General features: G+C 33.9%; 1 protein-coding gene across 1 annotated transcript in view; it reads right to left on the bottom strand.

The window, feature by feature from the left end:
- Positions 1-11,559: 11,559 nt before the first annotated feature.
- Positions 11,560-18,564, bottom strand: part of TMX3 (thioredoxin related transmembrane protein 3) — a 29,560-nt gene continuing 22,555 nt past the window's right edge. The window contains exons 14-16 of the mRNA XM_062570070.1: positions 17,906-18,035; positions 15,525-15,593; positions 11,560-14,570 (exon numbers count right to left, since the gene is read on the bottom strand). Coding sequence (XP_062426054.1) covers positions 14,304-14,570; positions 15,525-15,593; positions 17,906-18,035 — 466 coding nt within the window. The 3' untranslated portion in view covers positions 11,560-14,303. The remainder of the gene's footprint in view (positions 14,571-15,524; positions 15,594-17,905; positions 18,036-18,564) is intronic.

Raw genomic sequence — 18,564 nt, 5'->3', positions numbered from 1 at the left:
TTTTTAAAAAACAAATACTTGATGTTAAATCTATTCCAGATGATTCCCCTTCCAAGCATCTGTTTTCTATCCTGCAAGCAATTACATATTTCAAATTTTGCATTTGTTAACCAGCTTACTACATACAAACCATGGACATGTCAGGACACAAAGTAACACATTATATTTCATAACCCACAGTGATGAAGCAGGTTAGTACATATTTCTGAAGCATGTTATTTCTCACTTTGAAGAAATTCCAACATTATGATATCAGACTCATGATACAAAAACTGATAACACTCCACAGTAATATAATTTAAACAAAAAACAGTTTTGTGACAAAAAAGTTACAAAAGAAATGACACAATTAGAGTTATAACATATCAAGGCATTATGCAAGATTTACAAATACCTTAGTTACAACCAGCATCAAATGCGAGAAGCAAGCTAATAACACACAGAGCATGGTTTAATCCCAACACAATAAGCAGAGACACACACATACACACATATAAATATATATTTAATATGTTTGATGTTTGACATACAAAATTGTAATTAAATGGATATTCCTGTTTAGCTGTAAGTAATAGTGAACACTAAAAGCCTCATGCACAGGAAGAGCAAGACTAGCAGCACCTCAAGAGCATTTCTATCTAACAGTTGCCATTTGCCATGGCCAACAAATTACTCTTGCAGAACAGGTTACACATTTATACTGAAATGCCATTGCTTTCATTAAGACATTAAAGAGCTTCAAATCTAGAAAAATATTAGAGCAAATCTGGATCTGAAAACTGGTGTGTCTTCATGACAGTATATATATATATTTAACCATTTCTCTTCCTGTGGATAACCATATATCATATATTATGTTTTATATGTTAAATCTTTACTATTAATTTCAAAAAAGTAGCTGAAAACGTGGAGTAATGATAACAATAGTAAGTGCATCATCAAACCTTTGAGTTTTTTCATTAGTGAAATCATGCACAGAGAATTAGCATTAGAATAGAAAGTTTAATTAAAACAAAAGAACTACTGTAAATATGTTTTTATTACATTTCCAGCAATTCTTAGAGGAAAATCATAAACACCTCATGGTCAGACTACTAAAATATCTAACCCTTATGTATTATAAGCATGATACAGACAAATAAAAGGTAAGTGGTAAAGCATGATATATGAATAGCATTCACTCACCTTAGCCACTGAGAGTATTAGCGTCCTTTACATGTGGCCTTCCTCTTTCTTGTAAAGAACCTTAGCTCAAAACTCTTATATATTGCTGAACTGAGTTCCCAGAAAAGGAAATAGAAAGTACTGTTGGAAAAATGCGTACAAAATAAGCAGCACTCCATTTTCTTGAAGAATAAAAGTGCTGCTAGTAGGCAGATCTAACATTGTTGCATTTTAGTTGTGATATAACTTAAGGGCCCCAGAAATTCAGTTATGTGACAATTACATGATGGATCACATTAGAAATACTCTAATGCTTCAGCACACACATCTTTTTATTAGAAATGTACATATTCACAGACTACAGCTGAGTTGAGAGCTATAAGAAGAAAGATATTGAAACTAATACATAGCTAAAGAAAATCCTCCATTTTCCTGCCTCATTTGTGTCTAACCTAAAGAAAAACAATTAAAGTGTATACTAGATTGGAGAAAAATAACATATGTAGGAATTAAATAAGAGTAAAGACAAACGCATTCATTTACAGTAGTCATATCCATTTAAAAGATTAGGATTGGTCTGCTTTTTTAGTTTTTTGGGAGAGAGTTGATTTTGAAATTCTAGCATCATCAGCATCTTGTAAGACCACCCAGAACATCGCAGCAGAGTAATTTTCCTGCAAAATCACCATTTTAGGTACATTTTCAATATACGCAATCATTACTTGACTATTGTTAGGTATTACTTTGGATTACTCAAAAGCAAGAGGATAATCAGAGCATTTTTTAAAATTTGCCTATATAAAAAAAAATGAAATGATTCGCAGTATATAACTTAGACCTACAACTAGTATTACAACTTTAACTTAAACCTCTGGCAGTTAAACACATCATGCATCAAACTATCTTAGAGGCAAACTAGACTCATGATTCATTGTAGAAATGTATTCTCTCTTTTGATTACTAGATTTTTACTGTCAAATATCTTTTTTTCAAATGTATATGTTAGAATTTAAAATTGCACAGACCAATTATTTTCAAATATAAAGCATTCAAATCTACTTTGGGGTTTTATTAGTCAGTTGTAATTGATGAGTTACAAAGCACTTACCATTCAGTCCCATTCAGGCTGGGACCATGAGGGACACATGTCAGAACATTTATAGAAAGAATATATTAAAGGAATAAAAGTAAAAATGATTATGCATTTGAAAAAATCTTTGAAAAAAAAAACTATGCATTTTTTTTCCATTGAAGTATTTCTAAATACGTAATTGTATTTCAGACATTTTCAGCGGTATTGCTCTAAAAGGACTGGATTAGGCTGTTAATTAACATTCCACATTTAACACATTGAGTTTGATTCAGAGATCTGGCATTTACTAATATTACCATATTAAAGAAGAGGTACTGCTGGAAGATTAAGACTTGAAATCTCAATTAAATTCCATAGCCTGTTTCCACAAGGAACTGTCCAAAATTATCTCAATTTTATTTATAATGCATACAGTTACTTTAGAGATACTCTTTTTATTTTTCTGTGAAACTGCAGAGTTTTATATTTTAACAAAGAACTTCATTTTATGGAAACAATAGGCCACCCATAGTACTTTAATTCTATTTGTCAGGAAAGACAATGTACATTTTCCCTATTAACCTCCCTAGTAATTGAATTGCACGCTGTTAAAAAATTATGCAAACAGCTGACAATTGACAGTCATAATCTTTTTCCCTTCTTATACATTAGTGTTTTTTTCTTATCTCAGACAAAGTAAAGAAAGGATAATTAAACAATCCTTTTAATCCTTCTTTATGTGTGAATACACGGAACTGAGAAGATAAGTGTTAATTCAAACAAGCATACTTAGTATCGATGTCTAATAATAACAACATGTGACCAATTATTAATGGTCATATTATTAATGATAAAAAATTTATATAGAAGTTTTAGATCTTGTCTCTCACTGGGATTCTTAGTTGTAAGAACAATTTGGTTTATATATTTACACAGTCTTTATAAAGAAGTTTGATGGTGACTGTGCAGATACATAGTGTCTATAAAATTATAAATGCGCATCATTTATCATTCCAGAAAATTACTATAGAACAGCATAAAAGTGCTGAACAACCTGTTAATCAGTGGAACCCAAAAGCACTATACCATATGTAATTACCTTAAAATTCTCTTTCTTAAACCTCATAAGCTGTGTTTTAGAGAGTTGGCAGTGAGAGGTTATACTGCTTTGAACAATCTCTGCATCTTTTAAAGTAAGTTTTACTTTAGTCTTTCACCTCCAGAGACCATGCAAATAAATCGGCGTTCAAATCCACTATAGTGCTGCTAACCCAGGCTAACACATTTTTTATGGGAGATCTAAGCACACATTATTTTGGCCCCATACAATCGACTGTTTCAGCTGACTGTAGCAGACACGGATATCTATTTAGCCAGAAATGGCACTAACTAGCAGTGTTAATACCAAAGCTTTAATAAATACGTGTAAATTAACTTTTAATTCTTATTATTTTCGAGTTACATTGTATAATAGAGGTAGTTTGCAGGATCATCATTATTGCTGTTCCATTTCTGTAGGCAACACAGAAATTTAGAACTTGCACAACTAGCAGTGTGCTAACATAATACCATTGACAAACAAACAATTCACAAAAAGAAAAATCTGCAAAAAGGTAACACACTAGGGTGGTAGAAAGCTTTGAAGAAACCATAGAGATGCTAGCTCATGCTTGAGCAGAATAATATTTACATTAATCTTAAATTATTTTTGTGAATGTTACAGAAACACTGTAGATGTCTTAAACAAGCACATTTAAATATTTTCATTAAGGGTGTTACCCACATGGATTATCTGTTGTACAGATCCCACTGGTTTGTTTCTATGTTGATACATTAATAAAGAAAGGGAAGGAGTAAAATGTTTCAGCTGAATAACCTTGGCTGGACAAGAATCAGAAAGCATAATGACATTCTGAAAAAAGTAATATTAATTATACTCAGTTAAAACTGTTTTGCCAAGAGTACAAGGTAAGCTGTTCTTTGCCAGTAACCATTTTGTTTTCCACAGACTTTGTGCCATTACATTAAGATGACCCACTTCTAGATCATATTAACACCTGCCATCTCCAGATTTCACTCAAAACTAAAAAAACAGAATGAAGGAAGGAAGAAAAGCCCTCTGGAAGAAAAAAAAAAAAAAAAAAAGGAATGTTTTTTCAATCTGAGAAATATACGCTTTGCATCCATGTTCTAATTAACTTAGAAAGCAATGGCTGATCCCAGGATTGTCTATATGATCAATATGAGTAGTAGATAAGTTTGTATCTATAGTATTTTAATCACAGAAATTAATAATCGGTTAGAGGGAAAGAAATAATTCGCTACACTGTGTTTATGATCTGAGGTCAAGACAAAGTTAATCAGTAACTGCTCATCTGCATGGCTTGTATTCAAAGGATGTCTTAAGTTCTTCACTAGCTATAGAAAATATTCTAAAAAGGCAAATCGATAATTCTTTTGTATATTATGATCTTCTAAGTCTGGGAGTGAAATGTAATAGCATTCCAGAGCAAGGTAGAAAGACAAGCCATTTCACGTACTGCATATAAATATGATAAATTCTGAATCCATAAAGTGCAAATTACCTGGAATAATCTTTACTCATGTCTTAGTAAGAAAATATCCTATTAATTTCTTTTCAGGTAGTCCAAACTAATAATAAAAATAAATAAATAAAAACTACGTATTCAGCACATTGGATCACTAAGGAAACATCATCATTATCAAACGCAGCCTGAGAGGCCTGAATAAAGACTTTTAAATTACAGACTGTTTCGTTGTCGTCTGATATTTTCTGTACATTTCTGAATGCCAACATAGATGAGGAAATAAAAAGTGAGAAAAAAGGAGGGAAAGAAAGGGAAATCAAAAAAGCTTGGAAGAGGGAAGAAGAATCTGAGATGACAACGAAAGAGTAAGACAAGATAAAAGGAAAAGAGAAAATGAAAATTAAAGAAAGGGGAAAAGAGAAAAATGAAACAAAATTAATAAATCATCATAGTAGGCAAATGAATAACTGGTTGAGGCAAGCAGTTTTTTCAGCCAAGAGGAGCGGTCAAGGCTGTCACTTGAGTCAGCATACATTCTGGCCACTGCTGGTCAAAGGTGCTGCTTGCTTTTCTCTCTAGGGACATGATATATATATAGTATTAAGTACTATATCTGAAGAAGTGTTTCTTCAAGGTCATAACCACAATGTTCTCATCTAACTTGGGAAAAGTGCTTCCAAAATAATGCACTGTAGAAGATTTGGGGATTTTTCTTTGACCTTCTCTTGTAGCAGTTCTTATATCTATCCACCTTACAAAGCTCTGATTCTGATATAGAAATTTCCACCAAAATTTTGCAATTGCTATACACCAGGGTAATTAGTCTAAATTTTATGTGGTTACCTCTCTCTATGTATGAGACATTGATTTCTCTCCTAAAACTCAAGTCTGAAACTATGTTCGTTTTTGTAATGCAGCTCTTGTTTCTCAATCATTTGCATAGGCAGTCAGGCAAATGCAAAGGATTGCTGAGTTTAGACTTGGACACGAAGCATACTGAGGTTTTAAATGTACTTGCAGAACTGCAAAGCAGAACTTATCTACAAGTGTATAACCCAGTGACTCATCCTATCACTCTGACAGCGATTGCCCACAGTTATATTTTTGAGACGTGCATGCCTCCCACTCTCATCTAGCTACATTCTGTGCAAGGTGCATCTTGCCTAACACATCAAGACTCAGATTTTCCAACTTCCATTTTAACTGTCTCTTAGCAAGCAGAGGTCACGATGCATTACAACGGATTACTACATTTCTGAAAAAGAAAGCATGGAATAGCAATGCAGTTTCTTTACTCTTGAGTTTCAGCCAAGTCACCTTTGCTTTATGAAGGAAGTAAGCAAAGAATCAAATACTTAAGTGAACACAGCCAGCATATCGTAAAACTCTCCCTGAATGTTTCCCACTCTTCTGCTGCTTCCAATCCTTGTTCATGTCTCATAGTCAAGCATGCTGTTCTGTTCAAAGTTATTTTCACCTGGATCAGTTTGTTTACTCATTTATGGTACTGCTTTACCAACAGCTTATATGGTTACAACTTGAAGGGCAGTGTACAAAGCCCTTAGCAGGGAAACTCCTCAAGCCAGCACTGTCATTAAAGTGGAGCATAATGAAACTATGGTCTAAGTAATTTGCCTAAAACTGCACTTCATGTCAAAGGAAGACGGCCAGAAACTGAACTTAATACTCCGTGGTATGTGTACACTACTAATTTAAACATGACGGAGCAAGTTGTCTGCCCAAAGACAGTTCAACCTACATCTATAACCCTGAACTCACTGTCCCTAAGATGGAGCACCCTTATCCCAGCTTCAGGTCGGCTTGCCTGGGCCTGCGCAGACGCACCCCGGAGGCTCGTACGCCTGCTCACCTCCATGGCTCACGTATTCCTCTCCTCATGATACGTCATCACGCCTGCAGGGTTTAAAAAGGATCTTTTTTCCTGTGTCCTCAGCCTGGCAGTCTCATTTAAACTACCCTGAGTAACACAGTGCCAAAGCTGAGGCTCCTGAAATCTCTGCTACTGCAACTTTTCATGCTCCTTTTCGTTCTGGCGAATTTTCAGTATTTTCTAAAAACAACTGTGGCTACCCACTCTTTGGTTGTGGCAAATGACATGGAGGAAGAGACTGATGGTAGAGTCTGACCATAGTAGCTCACAACAAGGATCTGCACTGTGACAATTCTTCTAAAAAGAAGATTTTAGAATAGAACTGACAGGGAAGTTACAGAAAGTTATGGAAACTTTTCACTTTTTATTACTAACATTGTGCGTAATCTCCCAACATAACTTCAGATTTATAAGCTCTTTTAAGAAGACTGGCACAATAGATTAGTGTATTATTTGAGTGTGAATGTTACAGGCGTCATTATTTTATTACATACTTCCATTATAACTCTTTCTAGACAAACTGTGATTTAATACAAGGAATATTGTTGCTTAGATCGTCATGCCTTTATCCCTCGTTGTGAACTTCATGTCTCTGAGACTTGCTACATATTTCTAGCCAAGATTACACCTTCTGCATGTGACAGCTATGGATGTCACTAAGAAAAATTTCCTACTGCCTCAATCACTATTTACAGTATTGAAAGAAGGCCTGCAGCTTGTTTCTTAGGATTAAATTATGCCTAATAATTCTCCATTAGCTAACAGATAACACATTTGACTAGCTTTCTATATGTTGTCAGAGACTTTGCAAAGCTAGGTGAGCAGCTGGAGGTCTGGCACGGCTTAGCATCTACATTTCTGACAAGCGTTGTGCCACCAAGCTCTCCACTGACAAGCTGACAGACAGTTATGGCCCATTGAGGGAATACTGTGCTCCTGCTTAGACTTGAATTCCAGGTGCTCAGAGAAAACTGAAACAGCAAATGATTTCACTTGAATGCACTGACAGCTTTTCTCTTGACAACCACTTAAATTATAGCAAAAAAGCATGATGGAAAATGTAAAAATATAAATATACTATGCTGGGGTCAAGATTCACACCTATGCTTAAAATCTTTTCTAAAAAAATCAAGTATTACTTGCTCCCACTCTCTCAGAAATGCTCTTATTTTAAATCATAACAATACTGTATGAGAAGCTCTCAGCCTAACAAAGATCCATATCACTGTTTGTTTTTCAAATTGTGGTACAGCTGTCTGTCAGAGGCACAGAACAAAGCTTGTGTTTACCCTGTAGAAAATACTTCTCCTTCAATCCACTTTGAAAGTCTCTTTATACTTCCTACTTCACAGAACATCTCCCAGTATTGGAGAAAAGTTCAAGTAGTTAACACTGCGATATCCTTCATTATCTATTGTAACTCATGCCATTTGAGATGTAACTGAAGTATTTTGGAATTTCATAAGTAAGCTATGAAAAATAAAAGTATGTATTCCTTCTGCACAAGCTTTTTAAAATATGTATTTTTAAAGAATAAAAGAGTGGGAAGATATGTACCATAGTATTGCTATCTCAAAATGTAATGCAAGTGCTTTTCTTTGTATGAAGCATAATTTTGCATGAAGATACAGCATAACTTATAACCATTTTCTCCATTGAAACTCAGACGTAGCTATTTAGTGATCGTCTGTTGAAGTCTTTCTCCAACTCAGGAACAACTAATGCATTGCGAGGGAACGTCTAGGCCAATAAATATTTCTCCCATTATCTCTGTAAAGTATCCAAAAACATAAATTTTGTAGTGAGTGAGGACAAGGAAGCTCTAGCTTTCTCCCACCATAGATAAAAGGAAATCTCTTACTTCAGCAGGGATTTCTTTTCCCAAAAGACATAGGTTTCTATACAGATTATCTAGATATCTTCCTCTGCTTGAGGAGGAGTCTGCCACAGAATCACCTCTACCAAATGATCTGTTTTGCAACAATGTTTGGTACTCTGAGGGTAGGTACAAGGCACTCAGACTATAAGATAAATGTTGCTGACAAAAAGTATCTTCAAAAATGTCTCATACAAACATTGATATTTTGACAGATTCTAAATAAAAGCTTACATTTAGTGCAGAGTCTGTTTTTAGAAAATCTTGTCTAATAATTTTTAGCACTGACCTAAGAACAACAGCGTATAAGGGAGCTAAGTCAGTGATCCAACAAGAATTGACAGGCAAAGGCTGAAGTGTTTGGATGTGTAAAAGCAAGACGAAAGAGACAGATATTTTAAGAAAGCAATGGGGAAAAAGAAACTTAATTAGCCAGTGGTCATGTAAAACACTAATTTGCATTTCAATTTTTTCCTATTCTGTACTGTCAGCATATTCAGAAAAATCCTGTTAGAGAAGTGTAATGTTAAAATAAATAAATAAATAAAGTTGGTTCCAGGCCAAAAATGACTAATTGCTAAAAGAGGTGGAAAAAAAAATGGAAGTGGATTACACAAATTTGACTTTAGTATCTAAGCTTTTAATCCACTTGCAAAGTATTTGTTTCATTTAAAATCAAGTCACTTAAAGTTATTACGGTCTATCAAGAGTGTATTTTCTGCTTTGGACTGACAGTCAACATTTACTGCTCAGGTAACAAGAATAAAATTAGAGTGACTATTGCATTTTTTTTTGAAAGAATTATTCAAGATGCAAATAAAAACTCCACACTATTGATAAATCTTAATTCCTGAAAAGCATTAGGACTTCAAGTTGCCACCTTTGCCAGACATGATATTTAAACATACTCACCATTCCCTTATAGTAATGGTGCAGGAAGAAATGATGAAACAGAATTTGGGGTCCCCCCTCAGCCAAGTGAAGAACATTAAGGTATGTTCTTGTGAGTGATCCGTGGTAACCGTTTTTGCTGAGAAACTTCTTATATATATATATATATATATTTTAAAAAGGTATAATCTCTAAGTATGAGATTGGGTAGTAATGTTACCCCTCCTATGTCAGGTGACCTTATCCAGCCAAAGGCTTTCTGTCAAGTAACGGAGATAGAGGATTTCTTTCCCACTAGCTTTGAAGATAACCAGTCTCTTAAGCACAACTCAGTTGTATCAAAGAATAACACAAGGACGAGAACAGGCAACTGTACTCCATTCCCTTCCTTCCCATTTCTCCTGCCTAAAGGAGGCAGGAAGGGAATTTTTGTTCCCTTCATGTGTCAGCCTTACTTGCAGAGCTTTCAATGAACTCTTAACTCAAGACAGCAGAAAACTACCCATCATTCAGGTCTTGTCAGTCATTAATGCAGCCAAGGGCCATGTCAACCTAGCAACAGTGACTGCCAAGTACCTGAACTGATGCAAGAAAAACAAAGCGACAGGACACACCAGAGAAGTAATACTCCATTTTCATCACAAATGAGCTGTAAAATAACACATTTAAGTCAGTGATGAAAATAATTTTCTCTTTCCTCCAATCTAAACTTGAAGAGAATTCAGCCAGAAGGCTGAATGTTGTCATTAGTAATCTTCTTAAAGGTTTCTTTGCTACTTGTCAGAAGTTCAGATTTTTTTTTCAAGGTTTTACTATTAAAAGCAACAATATTCCATTTAAAAATGTCCCTCATATGTAAAATAGTTTTCAACAATTTATCCTTGCTAAACAACTGGAAATATTCCTGCATTCGTTGGTGTATATGCAGAATGAAATTTGCTAGTAACAGGACCGTTCACATCCCCTGCAAGAGTGGTGCTGTATCTCAGTAAATTGAAATATAGGAAAGCAGCAATAAAGCAAGAAAGGGTTAAAATTTCAGAAAGCAGATAATGAAACTTGTTTTGGGAATGCCTACACTGAATAGGCAGACTACAAAAATAAGAGTTCAACAAAGCATTGCAACAAAAGATCATCAGAAATGTCTCCGTTGGTTACACCGATAAAACGTGACAGGTTGGTATGTTGCAATCTACTGGTAATGTATTCAGTGATTAGAACAGACCAGCAGAAAGCTGCTATGCTCTTTGAAAAGATTTAAGAGATGAAGCCAGTCTGCTGCAGATTCAGACAGCCTAAAATGTCTGTAATCTCATGAGATTTTAACAGTTTTGGGGAAGTATGTTCTAGTTTTGCACTCTGCTCACTGACTTGAGATTTTCATTTTCATTGGAAGAACTCCGCATTTTCCAACTCCTTCAAGTAAAACTCTTTTTTCTTCAAACATGCTGGCAAAAGAGGAAACAGTTAAATTAATTTTGGACCAAAAGAGAGCAAGCAAAACATTTTACTTAAACATTTCATGAAAATTGAGTGCTTCTGCGAGGTCTTCAATACATCAGATCCACCATAAAGTAAGCATTCCATACTTTAAGCAGTGAGCACCACTGTGTGGACAGTATCTGTTAAAACATCCTAGACAAATACTGAAGCAGTAAGTATATATATATATATATATATATATATATACGTGCAACAGTCAAGACTACTCAAAATTAAAAGTTCTTTCAAAAAGGAAGATACTCAAAGAGAAAAAGAAAAGTAACCCTCAGGTTCTGTTAGATATAGAAATCCCTGTAGGAATCTGAGGAACTGTTAAGGGAAAGAACAAGTATTTTAAATTTATTTTTCAGAAATGCTGCAATTGATTTCAACACTGTTAGAACACTTGCTAAATAACTTAGTTATTAACTCTAACATCTAGAGCATATTTTCAATATATTGAAGACAAGTATCAGATGGGATAAACTCTTTTGAAAGGTTACAAGCTACATTTCTGTAGTGAGTGATTCTGGGTCTAAAGTATGTTTATAACAAAAGTGCCAGGAAATACTCCCTTCTACAAAATACGTTGTATCTAAACTCAACACAGAATAAACTGAACAATGGAAAGAAGTTCTTTTCAATGTTTTTATTACAGAAAAAAAGGCTTACACTTGACTCCAAAAAGCAGCATTATTTTGTGAACTCAAAGAATTTATTACAGTGAAGTTGCTTTAAGAAACCTTTAGAGATCCAAGAAAAAATAAAATGCCACATTCTGCTCAGATAGCATTCTAAATTATTTCCAAAAATCAAAGTAAATCCCTTAAGTTCTTACCACTTTTCAGATCCAGTATATGACTTAGGATTTTCTTCTCCCCTATTCTTTGATAAACATAGCTAGGAGACAGATTTGTTGAAAATGGCAGTACATTTCAAGTTTGATTTTCAACCATTTTGTACACATCCGATTGATACTAAAATTCAGAAGTGACATGACATACTTTTTCATAAGTCTATCAGTTAAATATTACAGTTGTAGTTAAATATTGCAGTTGTAGCAGATCCCAGTGTGATCTGTGTCTCAGTATTTACCATTTTCAGGTCCACGCCTCAGAAGATTTCTCAGCAAGGTACTTGGCTCTTTTGACTTTACAGTCAAAATACAAACATAAATAACTACAAAAAATGGAGGCTTGCAGTTGAAACAGTTCTTTGTAGTGCAGCAAAATTCAGAATTTAGAAGTCTCTTTTTTTTTTTTTTTTTAATAAAATACAATATAATGAAAGGCAGCATTCCAGAGACCACTTCAGTTTTATAGAAAGTCAAAAGCTGCAGGTTCAGACTGACCCAAAATTAAATAAGAAACTGATTTGTCCTTGAGACCTTATTAAGAGAGGCAAATTACAGATAAATTAACATCTTACCTCCTTAATAGTTCTACATGTTGACTATTCACACGGAATTGCACTGAATCCAAAGAAATTTACAGGCTTGTCATTGATTTTCTTTTTTTTTACCACATAACTTAAGTGCATCTATGTAATGTTAAAAGAAGTTTCTAAGCACATTTAAGCTTCTCACTCTTCAAAGATACGCTAAAACTATATCTTAAAGTATTTTGCAGATCTAAAGAAATAATAATAATAATAATAAGCAAGAAAACTCAAGTACCTATTTACAACCAACTAAGCAAATTTACTATGGCAAAAAATGAAAAAAGGTAAATCACAAAGGGAAAAAAAAAGAAAACAAAAAGGAAGAAAAGCCACATCAGATACCTGCTATTCAATATTTTGTAGCCTCATTCTCTCCTCTCCTCCTCAAAGGAAAAAAGTTGGACTAATTCAGACAGGAGTTTTTCTGAAAAAATTTCCTGATCTCCTCAGACTTAAGTTTACACTACTTGATAACAAGTATCTCTGAAGTGAGGCATCTACTTACTGTACTATGCACTGCAACATGAAGCCAACTCTTACCAAACTACTTAAACAGAATAAAATTTTGTAATTTTTCCTAAAAAGAAAAGGTACATCTTTCCCATTTAGGATTTATATCATCAAAAGTTTTACACCAACTTAAAAGATATTCAGGTTTACCTACAGTCATATTTAACATTATTTAATTTTGTGCTACACTGTAATTTCTTATGTGATCAAACTGCAATATACAGATGACAAGAAAAATCTGTATATTAAAAACAACAAAAAAAGGTCCATGGATACAGAGAAGCAACACAAGCTTTTTTCTTTTCTACCCTCCTATGGCACTCTCCATGGCATCAACACCAAAAGGTTCCTTACAGCTTTTCCTTGAAGATTTTAATCCTGGAGACAAGTCAGCCCTTTTCACAGTCACAGAGTTGTACTAAAAATGACTTTTATGACTATAGTGAAAATGCATTACACAGACAAAACACCCTTCTTCCTATGAATGTTAAGGTTATGCTCCACTAACTCTGTAGGTAACAGTCTCAAAAATATCAGCATCAACAACCTCAAAGATATGTAACAATCTGACTCTAACATTGTAAACAAGTTTTCACCATTCAAAATAGTTTGTCATTAGATTTATGCAAAACACTTAACAGGTGCTTATTTTTAAGTCTTCGTTCATCAAATTGCACTGTGGATTCAGAAAATGTTAAGATAATATGATTTGCATTAAAAATGCGTGTACTTACACAAAAAAATTTAACAGATAATCCTGTTCTAAAGAGAAGTTTACAACATAGCTCTCCAGTAATTTCTAACTGCATAAAGCTCTAGTAAAGGTATTTTAACATATAACTCCCATATTCTCTCTATCAAGTAGACATTAACTGCCAGTAAATATATTAAAGCAATACAAGTCTTCTAATTCATAACAATTTACTTTTAACTTTATATAAAATTAAAAAAAAAGTATTTCTTCCAAAATAATGTGCAACCAGTAAAATAAGTGACTTTTTGGAAAACTCTAAGCTGTCTTAGCTATCAGCTTCTTAAAGACTTTATAGATCTCAATCTTTCTTGGTTTCCAGCATTAATTTTACAGAGTGTTTAGCAAGGTATTATTATGTTCATCATGTAAACTAAAGTCAAATATTATCATCTTTATTTCACTGTTTTAATGTACAATCCACAAAACTTTTCAAAAAATAGCATAGTCATACCCGCTCTTTACACTGCTTTTTGATGATCTATTACAGACAATTGAGAGAACTTCCAATTTCTTTTTTTTTCCCTTGACAATACCTGAAAACAGTTGAATACATGCAAATCAAAACTACCATAATACAGACAGAAAGGTCCTCTTTCATGAAGATCATCAATAAATGACTACCTTCAATAAACAAGTCTATTTGGAAATTCTAGAGAATTCTTCTGCTAAACAATTTAGTCTTTTTTCTTTTCTAATATGTTTTTCTGTTTAAGCTCTCCATCTGAAAGTTCTGTGCATTTTTCATTCTTTTCCCCTTCTTGTTCTTCCTCGCTGCCTTCATCTGTGAACTCCTGATCATCATTTTCCTTTTTAGTTGCCTCACTGTCATCTATCCCTCCATCTGTATCAGCTGTGCAGATTCCATAGCACATAATGCTGATGACTCCCAAAGGCAACCCAAAAAGAAAGCATCCCAGAAGCGGTGAACTCTTGAACACAGACTGTTGAAGTAAAAAAACTGAAGTCAAAAACTCTTCTAGTAAATACACAAAGTTGCCACACAATTTCTCATGACTTCTGTTCAGACACAGGGAGTAGGAATCATCATATTATCCCCATGTCAAGTTTATAAAAAGTCTCATAACTTCAAATATTAAAGTGCTCCACTGGAATGGGGAATGATAATGTGCCATTAAGTTTGAAAATAATTGCTCTAACAGCATTAAAGTAATAATAATTTTGATCTACACAAACGAGAATTGAAATGTTATTAATTTGAGTCATCATAAGGCATCAAAACTACTCTATTAGAGCTTTCTATTAAACTGTATGCTATAGGTTTTACAGTAGATAAAGACAGACTTTTGGTTTTTAGAAACTGAAGGCTGAAAGCAGCATATTCATACAAGTCTGTAAGCCACATATACATAAACATGCAAGTTTCAACTTAAACTCATTGTGGAAATTCTTTGTTTGTCTAGAACAAGTGAAGAAATTGGTTTAAGTCTTCCAAATAAAATTCTTTTAAGCATAGTTAAATCTTTTTAAAATTGCACTAAATAATTTGCTTATGCCCTCACTAGACTGAAACCATAGCACTTTTGCATTCTGAGAATGTTATCAGTTTCAGTTAAAGATAAGTTAAAGTGTTAAGAAAAAGATTTTGAATTTTCCCTGTTCTATCACTTAAAATATATGTCAATTTTAAAACAGGAAAGGAGTAAAAATGAAGAGGAGACTGACTGTGATTTTGACTATACATATACTCGAATATATTATTTAAAGCTTTAATCAAGACAGGTTCATTAGGCTTAAATCTACCATATCTACTAATCTAAAGAAAACCGAAGTCAAAACCTTGTATAAAAGCGCTTCTAAATCCTCTGAACAGGTTTGCGTTTTGACTGGCAAGGTTACTATCTTATTTAAGAAAAAAAAAGAAAAAAGAAACTCACAACTACAGTGGACTTGGCGTCATAGATTATTCTCTTGATTCGTTGCAGAACACCATCACCACCCTGTGCCTGAAATTTCAAATGGAACCATGTCAAAACTGTTGACAGTTTTCAGTTATGATGCCAAAAGTTCATTCTTCAGACCTTGCAATCTTAAGTCCCTTTAGAAGGAAATTAAAAGTAATTATTCTTACATCTCATGATGCTCAGAGACTCCAACTTCTCAAACACAGACAAGCATTTAATTAGTTGCCAAAAAATTCCTCTCAAACTTTTTAAAGCAATTAATGCCAACTTTAACAGTGAATTGGTAATCTTTACCATCTTTTACCATAGAGAAACACTAACAGAAACTACCACATGTCCAGTTGTAAAAATTCAAAAATTGTGAAGAGGTCTCCTAAATTTTCCTTCAGTTGATGGACATCTATTTAAAAACAATGACTGCAGCTGTTAGGAAAATTTAAGAACTGAATAACAAGAGGATATGTAGTTGTAATAAACAAAGCTTGTGCTGAACAGCTACAGCCTATAGCCTAAATCAGGTCATCACCTGATTTAGAAAAGCCTTTGAAATATTACGGGAATCCAAAGGCAATTTGTCTGTTGAACAGGCGCAGTCTTCACTGGTTCGAGTTGCCAGAGGAATAAACGAACTGAAAAGCTACTCTTATGAGGAAGTCAACTTATCAACACTTGAACCTGACCAAAATCCCCCAAACTACCCAAGAAGTCTATAAAGATTAGACAGACTTGAAGAAAACTACCTTGAATCACAAAGGAAACATGAAAGTCAAGGTGAATAATCCAAAAATCTATCAAGGAAGAGGCGGAAGTGGTGATGGTGGTGGGGAAAAACCATTAAACACCCCAGAAATTTCACTACGATTCACAAAGTCTATACTCCCTTCCTTCTTTACCTAGTTATTTAAAAGATTGCCATTCCTTAACAGCTACACAATTTCTTGGGCCTAAATGTAATGTCATTAAAAAAAAAAAAAATAATGTCATTTTATATATACATAGGCTCTATTTAGCTTAAATGGCATCACATATTATATTTTGTATTTATGAGAGCGCTGAGATAGACAGAAATGTGAATCCAGACAGCCCTTTAGTCATTCTAATTGAAATTCTGTAAACAAAAAGTACAACTGGATGAGTGATACTGCAAAAAAATGCAAAGCATCACAAAAACAGAATTTCTTAAAGTTAAAAAGCAGATAGAAATCAATTTAACTTGGTGTTTCAATGAAGATATCTAAATACAGATTAACAGATATTAATAACAATTTAGAATTTTAAAACACAATAAAAAGAAATGAGCATTGAAGAAGTGAGAACTGTAGAACAAAGAATCACCAAGTTACAGGAACACCTTTTGTCTTTCAACTGGAAGCAAAACCAGTAAGTCATAAATAATAAACAGATCACTATTGTGTTAAACAGATCACTATTGTGTTATGCTACATAAATTTGTCAGATTAAATAAATTATCCCATATGACTGAAATAATCTAGTCTTTCTTATTGCTACTTGACCACCTAAAATCGCTGCTGGAATATAATCTGTGATTCAGCTACCATTGTAAACATTCAGTATAAAGTACTTCGCGGCTCAAACCAAACATTCCAACCCATGCTTCTCTCAAAGGCCGCTGGAGTGATTGCTAGCATTGCCTCCCTTTTTTGTAAAGCCCTCCTGCGCTCTAAGTACAAAGGAAAGTTCTGATCCACGGTGTTGTTCCTCATCCACACAACACAGCTCTCTGCCCATCTTACAGTACACTGAGGGAGGGCATAAACAAACACGTATTTGTTTTGTCAAGGGTAAATGTGTCCAACCCATCAATTCCAGATAGATTTATCAAGTTTGTTGCGCTGTAACAAAAGACAGCTCATTTTTAGGTTTAGAGCAGAAAGAGAGGTAGCCTCATATCTGTCTGAAACATGCAATGTAAATATATGATTGGTTTTTTGAATCTGAACCTATCATTCATCAAGCCACCGGATTTATTAGTTCACTGCTGAAAAGAAAGAATACCGTTAAAGAAAGAGTGGAGTTACTCTAAGCGAGAGATTAAATTGCAATTTTAAATAACTGCATTTAAAGCAAACCAGGAAAAGAATAAAACTAACTAAAAAAATTTACTAGCTAACATTAAGCTACATGCAGAAAAAGAGTTACTTTCTCATAGTTTCTGAAATCAGAGCTGTGAGCAAAGGCATGCCTCAAGAATCACAGCATTCACTGACAACACATCATGAGAGACAGAAAGATAATGCACACTGGATAGCAATTTAGGCTAATCATATTAATATCTTTAATATCTAAGAAAATAAACACCAACCAATATATTCCAAGTCACACTGAAGACTTACTTCAGCTGTACCATCCAAGATATTGTTAATAAATTGAACCATGTCTTCTGTGTTCTCGATGTGCTTATCCGGTAAAAAATACTGCTGATTGGAGGTATTCAATACTACAATAGTGGGGATTGTCAAGTCACTGAAAATATAAAACAAGTGTTAGATATTTAGAGAAATACTTCATAAAACATTGCAATTCAAATGTCTCCTACATTGTTTAAAAGTGTATCCAGTAATCTTCATATGTGCTCCTAAAAAAGCAGTTGTGGCAGAAGAGAAGGAGAAAAGAATCATCTTAATGGTGCAAGAATATTTTTCATTAACATTTTTTCCTTCATATCTGTGTCAGTTAAATTTCTGAAGCTTAGTGCACTTTACATACCTATACTGTGCAAATCAGGTACCTTGTGATTTGACAATTAGTAAAACATCTCAGATAGTAGCTATTTGAAATACAGTATTAGTACACACATGAAGTGCTTTACTGCACAAAGGCAAACTATAATCCAAAAATGCAATTCTATACAGCCAAGGTCCAACTGATCAGCTTTATCAATTAAACTCTACCTATTCAGGCAAAAAGATAAGATACCAATAGAAGTTTTACTACATCCCTTTTAGAAGCAGTACATGATCTACAAGTAGTTTTTAAACTGTCATTCATTAGC

The sequence above is a fragment of the Rhea pennata genome, chromosome 2 (genome assembly GCF_028389875.1).
Source record: "Rhea pennata isolate bPtePen1 chromosome 2, bPtePen1.pri, whole genome shotgun sequence".
Taxonomy (NCBI): Eukaryota; Metazoa; Chordata; class Aves; order Rheiformes; family Rheidae; genus Rhea; species Rhea pennata.
This window is presented reverse-complemented; position numbering and strand designations above follow the sequence as displayed.